Source organism: Convolutriloba macropyga, chromosome 4 (genome assembly GCF_964194025.1).
Source record: "Convolutriloba macropyga chromosome 4, txConMacr16.3, whole genome shotgun sequence".
NCBI classification, from domain to species: domain Eukaryota; kingdom Metazoa; phylum Xenacoelomorpha; order Acoela; family Convolutidae; genus Convolutriloba; species Convolutriloba macropyga.
In genome coordinates this window covers 65,091,738-65,110,092 of record NC_134471.1, presented here as the reverse complement: position 1 = coordinate 65,110,092, position 18,355 = coordinate 65,091,738, and the positions used below count along the sequence as shown (strand labels likewise).

The following is an 18,355-nucleotide window of genomic DNA, read 5'->3' as shown; positions in this document are numbered from 1 at the left end:
ACAATCGGTTGCACTAACGCTAGATTTTTTTTTAAAATAAAAGTTTGCTTGGTAAAAAAATTATGATAATCATATTTTGTATTTTATACCCTCCGATACATATATTCATATATAGAATGAAGAGACATATATACAATGAAGAATTATAATGAGAACAAATGCAGGGAAATGAACTTTTTGGCGGCCCCGTAATTTTTTGCTTCTATATCGGGACAGGTTTCAGTGGAGTGCATTTCTGAAGTGTTTGAAAAAGTTCTGTCAGATTTGGGATGACTGTAGGAGTTGGCTGGTCACCGGCCATCTGGGCTCTTTTCAACTTTTCCAGCTCTCGACAAAGTGCACATGCAACTTCGATGCCAGTCTGTTCATATGTGTAAAATTTTCTCCACTCGTGGTATTTTTTCAACTTCTTTTCATCTTTCAGAAGACTTTCTAAATAATTTGCTACCTGAGACAAGCTTGAAAAATCATTTAAGTGGACAAATGACCCGGGCAGCATTTCATTGTACGTGTCCATCCGACCCCAGACTATTGGTATAGCCCCGGCCACGATCGCACTAATAAATCGCTGAGTCACAAAATCGGTGCAGTTAGAATTGTCAAAAGCAAAGTAGAACTTGCAGTCTCTAAGCAGCCTCTGAGGGGTGTAGAGATGACTCATCACTTTCTCACCTGTGGAGCCGTGATTGACAACGTTTGGACGCTTTCTGTTCACACATCTAGCTGGAGCGTTTCCCCATATATGGACTTTGGAGGTTAATGTTCCGATCAGTGCTTGAACCATTTTATTTCTTTTATCTCCGAATTCAGCGCAGTTTGTAATGAGCCAGCAGAAGTCTTTCGATCTATTGTTCTGTAAAATTTGCTCTTTCTGAGGTTTCAACTTTATCTCATTTTCTCGTTTCTTGTAAAAGTAACCAAATTTTTTCTGAATTGTAGCGTTTCTCGAAAGAAAAATAGTCCAATTAAACATTTGATTTAGAATGGGCTCCGATCTAAAGGCATCCTGTGTAAGTTGGTGGAAAGCGGGTTCCAATGAATGTCCCACCCAAATTTGCTCCCTTTTCCTGGTCTGGAGTGATAGGGTTCCATTGAATTTTATGATATCAGCCCTAATTTGATGCCAGTGCAGTTATTTCCCTCTTTATCATCTGTTCAGATATTTGGTCTTTTCTGCTTTCAATTACACATAAGTGTCATGATATTGAACTTTTTCAAAGCAAATGGCAAATAGACAGGGTTGACGTTCAAAAACGAAAGTTGATACGCCGAGCCAGCTTCAAAAAGTTATTCAAATAGCTTTCCATTTATTTTAAAACAACCCTTTTTTCTGTTAAGTTAAATGCTGGAAAAAAATATCCCAGAAAGTATCAAGTTTATCTAGATCAGTTCCTGCAAACAGATGCTTGGATCTCCATCAGGTACATCTGGAATGAAATCCTTGAGTTAAATTCTTTCACCCCGGGTTGACCACCATAGATAAATCTTGGCAACCATATCCAAGCCATATATGGTGACCAAGAAAACTTGGCAACCATATACCTGCCCATACGAAATTTCAAACGTAGGCTGAAGAAGCGTGAAATAAGTGCCTGTGACATATTTTAGTGGTGAAAAGTCTCTGTTGAAACTTTGAAAAAAGTTCAAGTTCATGGTTTCTTGGCAACCATATATATGACCATAAACGTTCATGGTGCCATGGATGACCATATATGGTCAAATTCAAATCGTTCAAATGCGAATTTTTAGCAGATATCGGAAAAGATCTGTTCACCAAAAAAGTGTTTGGAGACGTATTGCAGAAAACTTGTTGTTTATGGTTTCTTGGCAACCATATGTGCAAGACCATGCGCCTTCATGGTTCTTACAGGTACCATGAAACTTTATGGCGTAACTTTATGACGTACAAGAGCAATAGAGACCAAAAATGTTCTGTTTGTGGTTTATCCTGTCTACTTTCTACGTGTATACCCACCCTTTCATGGAATCGCTGAAACGCGAAAAAAAATTTGTATGGAAAACTTGGCAACCATGGTAAGATCATGCAACGAAAATTTTGTATGGCGTGTATGGAACCATATATGGCTCTTGGATATGGTTGCCAAGAAAGGTCAACACGGGACTTAAGGATGTCAAGTATTAAGCCTTGCATTAACCTAGTTAATATATCAACTTATGGAAAGACCCCGTCGCAGCTGATATAGGGTATAAATTGTTTTAAAGCAGTTTTGAGTAAGATAAGAGTTTATATCAACCTTATTGGCCAACAATGGTGTAGGCCGATAAAGGTTGCGATGTATAATGGTCCTGTATAAGGCGTGTACTATGTACATACCGAACTAGCATCGACTCAAAAATTTCAATATACCGGAAAAATAGGCTCATTTGTTAGTTAATAAATTAACGGGAGCTGCATTTTCCGACATTCTTAATAATTCTCCCTATCTCATGATAAATGCCTAATGTTGTCCATGATGATTAAAACGCTCTTAATGTCACTTTCAGATCAGAACCTCAAACCGTGAAAGGAAAGCCACAAGCAAGTACTCCACTTTGTGTAGGAACGTCCTTTTGGCGGTGAGACTTTTCAAAATCGAGATTTTTCACTAAAACGTTCTTAAGATTTAAAATTCCAACTTTTCAATTACTTTTTTCCTCTTAATCTTTACTCAGACTTTAAAAAAAAACAAAACAAAAATATTCACTATTTTGCTGCGCGTGGTTTGGTTTCACTGGTTTTATGGTTTAGGTTATCGTAGCACTTTTATTTAACAATTTCTGAAATTTGTCGCTTTTATTTTAATGCTTTTTCAAGTCACAAATAACGCTATTCCTTATTACTTCTCTCTCTCTCTCTTTTTATACTAATCTTAACCCTTCCTTTTTTCTCAATCTGATTTCAACATTAAAAGAGGATTAATTTGAAAACTCTTCTTACTGTGTATATAACTTCTTTCATGGTTGTACATAAATTATATATATATATATATATATATATATATATATATATTCGGTCAATTCTCCCTGATTCTTGATAAATCTTGATACTTCTTTCTTAATCTTATGATATTGTGCTATTTCATGTTTTGGGGTGCTATTGAACTATTGAATGTCATGGTTAACCTTTCTTGAAAATCCTGCCAATATCTTGTTTTCTGACATCCATACAAACATCTTGCAATTTCAGAAATGTTTTGATATTATCTTGCGTTGAGTTTAACATAGCAAGATCTTGGCAAGATTCACCATGCTTTAGTATGCTTAAAATTTTATCAAGTTTCAGTTCACTGAGTGAACAATAATTATCGGTGTTGATCACGGGTCAGATGAAACATAACAGGATTGAACATGGGTCGATCGTTGACTGTTGAGTTGGTTACTGTTGCGATAATGGTCGTGATTGATAGAAAATATTTAGGGTTGACCTTGGTTGACCAAAATGACATTGAGAAAGGTGGTCAACCCATGGAATAACCCTTTCAATAATCAGCGTTTTTAAACTGGTCACGGTCGAAATTCAATTGTCGAGCTGATTTTATTAAGTTTAGACTTTTCATTTTGTGTTTGTGACCATAGGTCGACCAGTAATGGATATGAAAAGACCGTAATGAACTGTTATCGTAAATGAGAAGATAGTGCTGGACAGCTATTAGGTGTGATCAGACTTTAGGTCAACTCGAATTTAGTGGTGAGCTTAGTCATCTCATTTAGGTAGGGAAATTTTGCTTTTTAAACGTAAGAAGTATTTGCTGTGCTTGGAATGAAACATAAGTCACCAGTTTTTTTTTCATAAGAAAATTTCATTTTTTGTTTTTAACTCAGTTATAAGAAATGTTATAAGAGAATTCGGATCTTTTCCGTTTGTGAAAGAACTTTAAGTTCCCCCAATTAGAAAGCACGCGTCATTATATGGTAAATCACTATGTAAAAATATTACGATCTATTCTGTTTCGCCCCCTCCCCCCCCCCCCCCCCCGTGTTTTTCACGCTACCCAGTTACAAATTTTATGTTAATATATAGCACGTTATTATGTAAAAAAATAGCACGTATGCCCGGGGGCGTAAAAGATTTAAGCCCACTAAGCTGGGAGGGGACAAGAATAGTATGCACCTACTAAGCTGGGTGGGGGTCACATACGGAAAAGATCCGAGCATTCACATTATCCAAAAGGAGAATCCAGAAATTCTGATTGAGTGTGCACATTTACTAAAATTTTTTCTCTAGCTGGTTGACAAAAGTTTTCAATGTCGATTTGAATTCTGTTAAATACTTCACAATCAAGGAGTTTTTATATGCGATTGTGTGCTTTGAAACCCAACATACCGACATTTTCGTACGTTTAAAAAAATCATACCGACAATACCAAAGAAAAAAGTAAGGGATTTCGTCGTTTTTGAATTACTAGAAATTAACGTAATTCTTACTTTTTAAAAACAAAATTTTCTGGACCGAGGAGTGGGGACTTGATGTGAAGAAATAAGAGATCTATTATATTTCGCCCCACCCCCCGTCTTTTATGACCCCTTTTCACGCCTAATATGTTTGACGGAAGCTCGCTCCGCAAGGAATTGTGCGGCACAAAAATCCCTCATTTTTTAGCAATCTTAAAATAATAAATCGTGAAATTGAGCGGCAAAAGGATTAAAAAGATCAAAATTTCTTCTCACATATATTCGATCCTATTTTCTTTTGAAGACTCTTAAGTTCTTTGTGAAAACCACTTTCACAAAATTTAAGCACTTTCCGCGCATTGAACAGAAGTCGGCACCTGAAAGCGCCAGCCACTCTCATTGAAAGTAGATTCTTTTCGGTACCGGTAGACGCTCGTAATGGAGATACAGGATCACTACGTGGGGGGCAAACAATAGATTCGATAAAGGGAAACAATTGCCTCAATTTATGCACTTCTGGAGAAACCACGATAACAGCATCCATGGAGTAGAATATATCGGCGGTAACAGCCTGTTTATACCTCTGTTTGAATATACAGTTGAATTCAAGGTTGCATTCCTTCCTTAAGTTGCCCTCCGTCTTCAATTCTCTCATATGTTCTTGAATCGCCCGTGCCAAAGTGTATACCAAAACACTCACGTTCAAGTCTCCAGTTTCTTTTGCCCATTTGTTCTGTTCACCAGATTCTTTCAACTTCGGTTCAAAAAAGATGTGCGGTTTGAAATATTCGTGAAATGATCCGGTTTCTAAGCACACGGTTACGCGTTAAATCATCAAACAAATTTGCGAAAATTCGGATGAACCTTTTGACTTTTTTGAAAGAGAATTTAATAAATAGTTTACGTGACTCTGATGAAATCACATAGAAAATTTGACAAAACCAAAACCTAGAATCTCAATTGAAATTTTGAGGACATCTTTGGCGCCTATAAAGGTGTAAAACACTCTTTCGGACACAGTTCAATTCATCAAGAAAAGGCATAAATTCAACGTGATAAGTTTATATAAAGCAACGTATTAGCTCATTGATGATAGCAACGTATTAAGATTGTAACGTACATAGCAACAAGTCGTTTTTTAGACGGCAATTTTTGATGCTCATTTGGCCGGTATTTTGTCTAATAACGCATTAGTTCAATGCCAGTCACCATTTTGTGCCAATGAATCCAAAAACCCGAAAATTATTGAGCCGAATCACGTCTTATTTGATAGGTCTTATGATTAGATTTACTTGAAATTATGTTAATTGCACTTTTTCCGAGCTTTGTACGTAAATTGGAACGTATTTTATTCAATTCGATTGCTTATTTAAATACTGGATTCTGATTGGCTAATAATCTCTCGCTTTAAATCTATTTAGTTACTAACATCCTCCGGCCCAGAAGAAGATGCTGGGAGAATGGGTACTAATTTCACAAGCGGGCGAACGAGCGATCCGGAGGACGTGCGCAATACGGCGGAGCGTGCGACGCTGTCGGAACCGTAACGAAGTTCAGTGATCCGAGCAGTGGGGTAGTAACCCCTTGGGTTGGTCTCTTCAACTACCCAAACCAAATCACCGGTCTTAAGGTTATGCTCGGCAGGCGTCTGCCACTTGGAACGTCGGTTCAGCGCCGGTACGTATTCTTTGATCCAACGAGACCAAATAGCGTTAGCGTATGACTGCGCGCGGGCGTAACGTTTACGGTGATCAAACTCATCTACACCAATGATGGACGGGAGACTACGTGCTTGGTTACCGAGGAGAAAGTGATTGGGTGTTAATGCGCCTAGGTCGGATGGGTCGGCGCTTACGGGCGTTAACGGACGTGAATTAAGTGCATGTTCGACCAGACAAAAAGTGGTACTTAAAACCTCATCTGTGAGGCGACGTGTTCCAAGGATTGTGTAAAGTACGCGCTTGAAACTACGTACTAGCCTCTCCCAGATGCCACCTTGGTGTGGCGCACTGGGCGGGTTGAACCTCCACTTGATGCCTTTGTGGGCAAGTTCCACAGCGATGTTGGTGTTCCACTTTTCGATGTTCTCGCGTAGTTCTTTTTCCGCGCCAACAAAGTTAGTGCCATTGTCTGACCAGATAATGGCTGGTGTACCCCGACGGGAGACGAACCGCTCCACTCCCATTACACACGAACTGGCGTCCATGGACGGAACGATTTCAACATGAACGGCACGAGTAGTTAAGCATGTGAAGAGGAAACCCCACCTCTTCTCGGTAGTCCTACGTACAGTAACGTAAAACGGGCCGAAGTAGTCGACCCCGGTGTTCGTGAAGGGAGGAGACTGGTATGCGAGTCTTTCTACTGGGAGGTCAGCCATGATGGGTTGAATAGTGGCAGCGCGGAACATCCTGCACGTAAGGCAGTTTGATTTAATGGAACGTAGTGAGGAACGCAATTTAAGGATGGTATAACGTTCTTGTACTTTTGCCCGCAGGTAATCAATACCCTGATGATGATGTTTAACGTGCGTGTGCCTGAGAAACAATTTTACAAATGCATGGCGTGCGTCCAGAACGATAGGATGTTTTACATCAAAGTCAACTTCGACCAACCGCTTGATGCGGCCTGCTGATCGGATTAGACGATTTGGCCCAATAAAGGGAGAAAACGGGGCAATACGGCTACTCCGTTTAACGGGTTTGTTTTCGAGAAGATCTTTTCTCTCTGCATTGAATGACTCCCCTTGCACAAGATACTGGAGATGACGCTCGGCTTCGTCAAGCTCCGTGGGGTCTATGATGCTACCATCGACGTTACGGTAACATTCGTGAGAAGGTAACAAGCGGAGTGCGTACGCTGTTATCCGTAGCAACTTCTGATAAGAACTGTACTTATCGAAGGGAATTAGTTGCGGGGGCGGTTCCTTAGTTGACTTGGTTACGGATGTGGCCAATGATGTATTGGTTTCGTCAGTTTCCTTGGTTACTATACCAAGTTTGATGTTTTTAACTACTTCGATGCTTGGTTCGAACGGGAATTCCTTGGTTCTTAAGAAATTTGGACCCCTCACCCAGCTACTTGATTGCAAAACCTCAGCGGACATACCACGAGTACCGGCATCTGCTGGATTATTGCTTGAGGCAACGTGGTTCCATTCGTCAACGCTAGTGTGTTCTAAAATCTCGCAAACACGGTTTGCAATAAATATTGGGTGCTTGGTTGCAGAGTTAAGCCATTGCAAGACAGTAGTGCTGTCGGTCCACATGAAAACCCTGTTGACGTTTACTGTGAGAGCTCGACAGATATCTTGTTTCAATCGAGCGGCCAGAAGCGCTGCCTGTAATTCCAGCTTTGGAACAGTCATGACCTTCATAGGTGCTACGCGAGCTTTACCCAGGACAAACGCAAGCTCCGTTTGGGGCCCACTCGAAGTAGTTACTTGAGCTCGGAGAAATGCAACGGCACTGAAAACTTCTTGTGAACTATCGCCAAACATGTGTAGTTCCAGGTGTTCAAAGTTTCCGGAAAAGTAGCTCCTTGGTATAGTGATTGCGGCAAGCTTGGGTAGTTCTACACTCCATTCGAGGAACCTTTCAACAGTGTCTTTTGGTAATTCTTCATCCCAGTGCTGCCCGCTGACACGCCAGATGTCCTTTAGTAACAATCGGGCACCAACAGTAAATGGTGCTACTAGGCCGATGGGATCAAACACCTTAGACACTAGGCTCAATACCAAGCGTTGTGTTAAAGACTTAGTTACTGTACTGGAGGTACCCCGACTCACAACTAGAGTATCATTGTTGTGATCCCATTTCAACCCAAGCACGTGCGAAGATTCCTCCTTAGATGAGGCAATTACTTTTGGTTCGGTGGACTGAGGTGACCCATCAATTCGATCAGCCAGATCTGGTACATTGCTTACAAACTTAGTAAGCTTGAACCCACCGAGATGGAGAAGATGCACCAACTCCTTCGATCTTTTGAGAGCCCTCTCAGGTGACTCCACCGAATCCAAGTAATCGTCCATGTAGAAGTTTTCTAGGACGGCTTTGGTTGCTTCCGGGTACTGATTGGCATTGTCTCGGGCCGTGCGTTGCAGTGCATAGTTAGCGCATGTGGGCGAGTCTTTAGCCCCGAATATATGGCGCGTGTATTGATACACTACAACATTTGTTGTGGGGTCCTCCCGCCACAAAAAACGCAGTGATGACTGGTCCCAATCAGGGACACCCACTTGGAGGAACATACCCTCGATATCTGCGGACACGGCAAACTGGTGCTGACGGAATCTAAGTAGTACGTGGATTAGGTTTTGGAGGAGGTCGGGCCCAGTGAGCAAAGATTTATTCAAAGAAGTACCGTGGAACTTTGCTGCACCATTTAATACCCTACGCACTTTCCCCGGTTTGTTCGGATTGATTACGGGATGATGTGGTAGGTACCACTCTCTATCCGACCGCTGCTCTACTTTGTGAGCATCAGGGACTGTGATCAAGTAACCTTTTTCCAAGTCTTCACGGATGGTATTAGCATAAGTTTCTTTCAATGATGTATCTCTCGATAGCCGCTTTTCGAGAGACTTGAGCTGTACTAGTGACGAAAAGTAGTTATTCGGGAGCTGGATGTTGTCATCAGCCCATAACATACCGACATCGTATCTTTGGCCGTTATGGAAAGTTGTTGCTTCAAGTATTTCCTGCGCGCGAGCATCCGCTGCGGATCGTGGGTCAACTTGCTTCAACGCGCCGTACGATTCCATATCGTACCAAGATTTAACCTGACAAGCTAATTCAAAATCCTGTTCAATATTGGCATTGAAACACGTGGAGACTAAACTTGAGTTTGACGGGAGTGGGCCACTTAAAACCCAACCTATGGGCAAGCGGACAGCGAATGGTGAGCACTTTTCGTCGGCTGAAAAATACTCTAACGGGCGGATGGCATGGTAGACATCCTGTCCAAGTATCATCTCAATTTCTCCATAGCTATATCTTACTGGATCCAGAACTGCCAAATGTGGGTAAATTTCTTGCATGGACTTGACGTCAATGATGTCGGAACCTACATTTAATGTTTCCCTCACGTAGGGACGCACAGTGAATGCTTCAAAGTCTTGATCTTTATGAGGCGTCACGGTCAATTGAACCACCTTTGTGTCTATGAGTTCTTCCGTGTTTATACCCTTGACTGTCAGTTTTAATGCGGTACCCTGCAAACCGAGTCTAGCTGCGAGACTATCGGACACCCAAGAGTTACTGCAAGCGGTATCGCATAAAACCAACGCCGTAGTACTAGTGCCAGAAGAATTAGTAAGTTTCAGCTCCGTGACCTGAAGGAGGCCTTTGACATCCGTCACGGAAGACAAAGTGGTTGTTTTGCTTGGTTGTTGTTGACCATTAGATGGCCTACTTGTACCTGCGTTCGACTTCGAAGTATCGATGTTGTTGTTTGTTGAGGGTTTAGCTGGAAAAACCCTTTCAGCTCCATGAAGTAAGGTGTTATGAGAGCTGTTGCAACCATCTTTCCTACACTTACGGGGACTTGGGCATTGCCTAAACATGTGTTTATCACGCAAACAAGAGAAACAGAGCTTTGCCTCAGCCACGACCTTGGCTCTCTGCGTGGGGGTCTTTTCCTTAAAGACACGGCATTCCCACAACCAGTGGCTGCCTTTGCATACAATGCAACTAGAGAATGATGTTGACGGAGATCTCTGTTGCGGCTTAAGGTTACTCTTCTGTTGCGTATTTGCAGCAAATGCCTTTGAAGCAACTTTTGATCTGGTTACTGAGTTGTTGGTATCCTCAGTCCTTGCTTTAAGTGCGGTATTCTTCATTAAATCGTGCGCTTCGGCCTTCTCTTTTAACCAATCGTTGAAATCAAGAAGAGTAGGTTTCACCCAATGCTTTTTGACCGTGAAGAGGGACCATGACTCCTTCATATTGGGTGGTAGCTTCTGTACGGCAGTGTTGAGAAGCGCAGCACTCTTTAAATCCGAATCATATGACAGTGATTTAAATACCCCGACAAGACTTGAAATGCACCCCGAGTAGTTAATGATGTTATCGCTATTGTGCATCTTCAATGGTGGAAAGCTGTTGAGTTTGTCCAAATGTGCACTTACGACCGCCTGTGGTTGGCCAAATTTACGTTCTAAGGTCCTCAGTGCGTCTTTGTACATTGCGCCGCAGTAGGCGAACTCAGCTATAGCTGTTTTAGCTTTACCTGTTACGAGGGTCTTAAGGTATGTCAGTTTTACATCATCAGTTAAGGACTGAGAGTCAATTGCGCTTTTAAATTGACCATACCATTCGTGCCACTGTAGGGGATCCCCATTGTATTGGGACAACTTCCATTCGGGTAGCGGGTCATTCCTCTTGCTAGTTAAGGCGTCAGTGAATGCCTTAATCAAGCTTGCATTTTCAGATACTGACGTTGGAGGCGTGGGATGCGGTGGGCCACCCCAGCACAATGGTATTGGAGCAGTATGCCCGTATGTTGGATGTATAATCGGCGTGACGAAAGGTGGCGCGATGTTAGTAGTTGTACTAAAGGGGTTAACAGGGATGCTACAATTAGCTGCGTGGTTGCTATTAGGATTTTGTTGTGCATTCATTTGCAAGATGGGATGGATGATGGTGGGGTCAGCTGTGGTTGGGGGTAGGTTCGGTTGAATGTTTTTGAAGACGGTTGCATTATTTGTCGCCTGATTTACGTTTGTGGGGTTATTCTGAGGAAATCTCCACAAGTTTAAATCGGGGTTACGATTAAGGGGAAGTTTGGGTGCGGTTGGGCATGGTAACAGGCGGGCTTGAGGTGAATGGACAATGTTTTGTTGTGGAATGTTGGGGACGGGTAAATATGTTGCTGTGCTTGCTGGAGGGGGCGACGGAATCACGGGAGGCTGAGGAATAAATAATTGTTGAGGCAGGAATACGGGAGGCGGGTTCGCGAGTGGGTTTACAGGTAGAGGGACCTTATGCGGGGAATGGGCAATAGGGACTTGTGTTTGGTGTGGAATGTTACTTTGAGTTGGATTCTGTTGTTGCTGAACAACAGGCATCGACATATGTAATTGACAAGGCACACTGGAGCTTTTCGGACCCAAGAATTGATTTACCTGTGGGTTTGTTGAAAAATCAGGTACAAAGATGGAGTTCGTTGGTTCCATAACGGGTGTTGGTGGCCGGGGAGGTTGCATAGGTGGTTTGGGTGGTGGGAGTGCGACATTTTGTACGTCGACTGGTACTTGGTTCGCTTGGTTCACCTTATCACTGCTTGAGGGACTATGTGCCCTTTGATCACTGGGTGGTTGCTGCAGTTGAGCCTGGAGGTATTCCCGATACAACGCTTCTTGCTGAGCAACAGAAATTGCAACTCCTGGCCGTGTGTACTGAGAAAGCATTTCAAGGTGATTCAAGTTACCGGCAACATTATTTGTGTTTTCTGGAGGATTACTATGGGCAGTATCTTGAACAGGGGGGTCAGCGGTTGCTGAACCAGGACGAGAAAAATTTAACTCACTTGTAGCAGTCAATGAATTACCTGCTGGAACAGAATTTACCCAATCCTGAACAAGTCTCTGACTTCTATCTGATCCCCTATCTTTAAGCAAATTCAGTTCACTTGAGTGGTGACTAAACAATGATTGGTTATCCATTAATTCAGCCTCATCTAATTTAGCTGCGGCAACACGCTGGCGGTGATCTTCCTCCAATTCTTGAAGTGCCATATGCTCCATTTGTATCTCAAGCTCCTTTTTTCTCATTGCAATTTCGTGTTTTTGTTTAGCGAGGCGCATGGCAGCTTGTTCTTGTTTCTCGGCCTCTTCGCGTTTTAGTTTTGCCATTAGAAAGTCATGCTTGCGCTGGCTAGACATTGACGATGCTGTTCGACGTGAACTTCTCTTCGACTGCCCTTGAGGGTTAACGCCCTCATATACGGTGTCTCGGTGAGTAACTGAGTCAATATAGCTTCTAGCCGCAAGCAAGAAATTATCATTGTTCTTAGTTACATCATCCAACCATTGCTCAAGGACAAGGTAAATTGATTCTGGGTTCTCGGCTTTACTGGCCAAGTCAAATAGTTCTTCATTTTTCTCCACCAGTTTACTGAAGACATCCTTCAACTTAGAAACCAAGCGTTCAACTTTAACCCTCCTGTCTTGACGATCTATGGCATCTGTGATGTCCTTGTGGATGTTATATAACTCAGATTCTAAATTAGATCTTGCGTTAAAGAGCTTTTTCAATTTATCCTGTTGTTCGGCCATGATATTGAAATGGCTAGTTTATCAAGGTAGAGTAACCTTCAACCAACCACGTGGAATGCGGGTTATACCGAACCCAAATGACGACGATATGATAATCAAGACGTCGAAGAGCAGAAAAGAAGTTACCGAGTAATGAATTACTCGGCGAAAATGAGTAAGAAATTATAGGGTGCGTCTAACGTGCTTGAAAGCAACGTGAGACTAAACAGGAACACAGGCAACCGGGGAAAGAGGACTGGGTGGACGAAGCACGACGAAACGGGAAACGAAGCGGACGGGGCGGGAAGGACGGACGAACGGCGCGCAACGCAACAGGGAACGGAGCGGAATTGGCGAAAACGCGTGTAGTAAATGGGCGACGCGACGGACGGGACGGAACCGCTGAACGAGCGACGCACGAAGAAACGGGAAACGAGACGGACAGAACGGAGGCGTTGAGCGAGTAGCACGCAACGAAACGGAAAGGCGGGTCGGAACGGGCGGGAGACGATTACGCAGCGAGCGGGGAGGTCGGGAACCACTATGCTAGCAGACCGCAGCAACAAACTCAACCAAACAAACTAGCCGTAACTCCAGAACAAACTTAAGTCACAACCTAGGAAGGAGGAGAGATGCTACTGTAAGAGGCAAACTAGCACAAGTCATTATGGGGCTTAATATATACAAATAACGAACTAATTTACGGCAAAGCTGTAGTATACTAAATGGATGAAAAGAGCAAGAAATTTACTAGCCGTAACTCTAGAATAAACCTAAGTCACACCCTAGCAGTATTCAAACCTAAACAACCGATCAGCATACCAACAATATTAAACAAACTACAGCAAAAGTTAAGTAATATGCAGCGCTTTTGTAGTCTATGAAAGCTGGAAAAGTGAAGAAACTATCTAGCCGTAACTCCAGAATAAACTTAAGTCACATCCTAGAAGGCAATACCCTAAACCAACCAACATTCATACAGTTACACGCAAACATACAGCAGCAAAAATCAATATACTACAACAGGGAGGCTAGTAAATTAGTAAAGTTGAAAAGTCGAAGAACAATCCAGCCGTAACTCGAGAATAAACTTAAGTCACACCCTAGAAAGCTGTTAGACCTGAACAACAAACCAGCATACTAGCATACTCAACATACTACAGCGAACAACATACTTCATCACATATGACATACTATATCGAAATCCGGAAAAGTAAACGGAGGAAAAGAAACAAAGTCTTGGGAGAGCGACGTTATCGAAAAAAAAAACGGAAAACGGAGAATTGTAAAGTTAAAGAACGAAAAGAACGCGGACGAAAAACGGTATATAAACGAGCGACGAGAAAAATAATGGGAATTCAATAATTTTTTGTAGGCCGGAGGTTGTGAAAATTTTCACAACTTTTTCTGTGTAATAAGTTTCACTAAATTAACGAACCTTCTTGCTGGAATTTTTTTTTTTTTGACAAATTTGTCAAAATTTGATGCATTTGTCCAATTTTTTTTCAAATTTTGGTCAATTTTTTGCAAATTCTTGATTACGGAACGGTAATCCAGTAAAATGGACGGTTTTAAGCTTGAAAATACGGTTTATCAAAATTCGGTATTGATTTTCTAAAGTTTTCAGATTTGCATCAAAATTGACCAAAATTTTTCAAAATTGAACAATTTAGCATAATGTTTTCTCGATTTTCTCTATATCAGAGGTAATTTTTGATATACAAACCGAGTATATCAATTTTTTCGAATTTTTGGTAATTCGACCAAAAATTTTCAAAATCGCTGTTTTTTCGTCTCAAAAATTATTTGTGGGGGGTTAATGGTGACCTTTTACGGATGATTTCATTGATTATACAACCCCTTAAAAACATTTTTGAAAGATATCAGGGGATGGGTTCCTTGCCGTCTAAACTCCCATAAGTAAATTAAGGCACGAATTGATTCCAAAATTTATTTTTCTGTCTTACAGTTGTTACTCCTATAGGGTTACCCAGAATTCTTGCTGATATTGAGTTCTGATCTGCTCCAATTTCAACACTTCCTCTAGAGGATTCCAGTTGAAGCATAGTTGTTTTTTTTTCGTAGCAACAACTCCACAACATCGCAGTTCCAAGGATTTCTGCTAAACTCACGATTCATCTTCCCCAATCTGATCGTTCTCTTGTTTTCCCCAGCTTATAATCGAGCCAGTCTCTGTCGTGGAGGATAACGCAGGCAGTGTGAATTTAATGCGGCTCGCAAAATCTGACATTGTTCTGTGTCTCTCCTCTCACATCGTGACATGCGGCAGTTACTAATTGAGGAGTAAGATCTGGGATGAAGGACGTCTACTATGCCGGGAAACAACGAATCATTAATCAGAACGAAACATTATTCCAGTTTATCACAACGATTACGCTAATAATATGTGTGGGGCGCCACTTATAAAGGTGTAAAACACTCTTTCGGACACAGTTCAATTCATCAAGAAAAGGCATAAATTCAACGTGATAAGTTTATATAAAGCAACGTATTAGCTCATTGATGATAGCAACGTATTAAGATTGTAACGTACATAGCAACAAGTCGTTTTTTAGACGGCAATTTTTGATGCTCATTTGGCCGGTATTTTGTCTAATAACGCATTAGTTCAATGCCAGTCACCATTTTGTGCCAATGAATCCAAAAACCCGAAAATTATTGAGCCGAATCACGTCTTATTTGATAGGTCTTATGATTAGATTTACTTGAAATTATGTTAATTGCACTTTTTCCGAGCTTTGTACGTAAATTGGAACGTATTTTATTCAATTCGATTGCTTATTTAAATACTGGATTCTGATTGGCTAATAATCTCTCGCTTTAAATCTATTTAGTTACTAACAGCGCCAGATTCTAGAATTTCACATTTTGATAGATGCTGTAGAGATTTAAAACTGGCGCTGTTTGTTTGTGTTTCGAGTATATTTCACTTCGTTTGTTGGATCTTTTCTGTTATAGGCCCCGGGTCGCCATTTTTTAGCAAATATACAAGGATCGCATAGTATCAAATCATAACGTATTTGCTTGTAAGCTCATTGTAAGACTTCAAAGAATTCTTGTATGATTCTGAGGAAATCATACTTAAAGTGTATGAAAATTTCCCCATTTTCTTAAAGAAAGTTTCATGGTAATCGTAGACTGAGTAATGTACTGGCCAGATTTTCCAAAGACCGTAAATTTAGGCTGCACTGCAAAATCTAAAAATCTAACCTACTTATTTACTGATTTTTTGTCTGCGCATGGTAAAGGTGACAAGATCATAAAATGAGCAGTGTAAAAACACAGAACCGAAATATCATGATTTAGTACTGATTTACTTTGGGTCTATATTCTGGGTAAGTCTATTTAGTTGATTAGAACTTGATTATTTTCAAAAAAATATAGATTTTTAAAAATCAGGTTCATTTTTTTAGAAAAAGATGTTCCCTAAAGTTTTAAAAACAAGTTATAGAAAATTAATAACGAATTGATTATATATGGAAAAGGACATGTGCAGACCCAATAATAGTTTGCCTCAACCCTTAGGGCTTGCCTTTTTCTCCATTGTTGCCCTGATTTGTTGATGAAGTCCTAAAATGATTAGTGATTCTACGTTTTTTCAAGACATTTAGATGTTTTGTTTTCGTCTTTAGCCGAATCAAGCTCTATTTTCTGAATGATGCGAGGACTCTTTTTTCTAAAACACAGAAAGAATTTCAGTGTTTCAATGTTATTCGTGAACATTTTTCAATAATTTGAAACATCAATAAAAAAATTTGTTTTCAACAAGGTTTATATTATCACCACGAAAATAGCCAAGCATGTTTAACTATTATTTAGAAACTTGACATCAACATAATAGAGAGTTGAAATATCTTTTTTCTGATAGAATACCCAGGCTAAAAGCATTCAGCGGAAATAAAGTTTTGATATTTTTTCGGTTTTGAGATTTTGTACCCACAGATAATCACACACACTATAAAATGATTTGACCAAGCACTAAATGAATCAGTTTTCAAACGGAGAAAAGTGGTTTTTTAAATGTTTTATATATTAATTATACTTATTTATATTTATATACTTGGTCCAACCAACTTGTGAGGGAGAAACTTAATACTCAACTGGGTCCTTTTTTCTTCACTCAGTTTTGACCGATGGCTATTTTCATCGTAGAGAGTTGAGACTGGTATCATTAGAAAGCCCGTCCAGCGCAAAATGTGGAACTAAAAAGGTTAGGTTTTTATTTTCTTTTTTATAGGGAGTTATCGAGGTTTAAATTTTGTGAACAGTGGACGGATTTTCGTTGTTTTTGTTCACATTTTCCGTATTTTGATCTTTTCTTTGTTAATTTTGCTAACTGGGCATAACGTACTGGGGGGGGGGGGCACAAACGGAAAGCATCCAATTTTTTATTTACTGACACGTGTTCTGTAACTGGGGGTGTATAACGTGGGGATGGGGACACATACGGAAAAGATACAAAAAGATTAAAATTACCCATTAGTAAAACGACTCAAGTTAAAAAAGCAAACCCCAATTACTCAAACACGTATTTTTTAATCCATAAAGGCAATTTTTAAAAGGGTATATTTATATAATATTATATTTTTTATTATATATTTGTTATTTTATATTTATTATATATTTATAAAGTGTATTATAAAATAAATATTAGGTTTTTTCCACACTAGCACATTACAATATTTTCTCTCTGAGACGAAGAAGACCACTCTTTCTCTTTTTGTTCAATTTTGGCGCAATGGTTTGCAAAATTTCAGTTATAAAAATTAATTACTTACTGTCGAGGAGTTGACGTAAAGGAATGCAGACACAGAGACCAAGTAACAGGGCCATCGCTTTGGTCATCTTGTAGTTCATAATTCCCATCTTTAAAGTAGCCTCCATTTCTGTAATTTTTGCACCCAGGCGCTAAATGTTTTTCATATCACGAGGAAAAGCACCATAAATTTTCATTACATTGGAACCTGCATCGTTGTTGACTGATGGCTCTGCAAAATTGAATTCTTACTCAGATTTCATTGTTAAACATAAAATTTTAAATAAAGAGCTATACCGATTTCAGAAAAAAATCAGCAACCGCTGCAGTTTTACAGCTGGCTGAAACAGTTTCGTTTAATTTAGATCAAAGCAAAGAAAATGTTCCTATTTTTCTAGATCTTTCAAAAACTTTTAGTTCCATTTCGCATAACATTTTCGGATCTATTCCGTTTTTGCCCCCCAGTACGTTATGCAGTCCCGTTACAGATCACCTGCCATTACCTACTAAACAATCATGTGAAAATAAGACACGTGCGTGTGAGGAATGCAAATAATATGCGTCCAGTAAGCTGGGGGGCACAAAGGCAAAATATCCCATCTTTCTTATAAAAATTGAAATGTATGGTTCTTCCAGGAAACAAACGAAATGCTGTTTTCATTTCTTGCCAAATGCAGACAAAATGTTAAACCTATTAGCATGTTCTCTGATTATAAACCTGTTATCCACGGTTTGCCACAAGGAACTGTTTCAAGACCACTCATTTCTCTTTTATGTGTGAACGATTTTTCATCTATTACAAACACAAAGGAGAAAGTATTTCAATTCGCATGTGACACAAGTATTGTCTGTTGTCCAAATAAAAGTAGCTTACATAGAAAAAACAAGGAATCAAGGAAGAGATAATAAGATCAACATACCTTAAAAGTCAC

General features: G+C 40.3%; 2 protein-coding genes across 2 annotated transcripts in view; one reads left to right on the top strand and one right to left on the bottom strand.

Annotated features, from left to right (window-relative positions):
• Nucleotides 1-18,355, top strand: part of LOC142337829 (uncharacterized) — a 331,067-nt gene that overhangs the window by 107,326 nt on the left and 205,386 nt on the right. The window lies entirely within an intron of this gene.
• On the bottom strand, nucleotides 169-17,649 carry LOC142338611 (4-galactosyl-N-acetylglucosaminide 3-alpha-L-fucosyltransferase 9-like). Its single transcript, XM_075388443.1, has 3 exons — nucleotides 17,446-17,649; nucleotides 4,893-5,199; nucleotides 169-1,112 (listed from the first exon to the last, which is right to left on the bottom strand). Exons 1-3 carry the CDS (start codon nucleotides 17,549-17,551, stop codon nucleotides 203-205), a joined length of 1,323 nt encoding a protein of 440 aa, XP_075244558.1. The 5' UTR covers nucleotides 17,552-17,649; the 3' UTR covers nucleotides 169-202.

Bases quoted from the DNA above. Each gene is read 5' to 3' on its own strand.
- LOC142338611 (XM_075388443.1), bottom strand. From the start codon at position 17,551: ATGGAGGCTACTTTAAAGATGGGAATTATGAACTACAAGATGACCAAA. The intron at 5,200-17,445 runs GTAAGTAATTAA...CCGTGTGCTTAG, and splicing joins TTTACGTCAACTCCTCGACA to AAACCGGATCATTTCACGAA. The intron at 1,113-4,892 runs GCAATTGTTTCC...GCATCAAATTAG, and splicing joins CCAGAAGTGCATAAATTGAG to GGCTGATATCATAAAATTCA.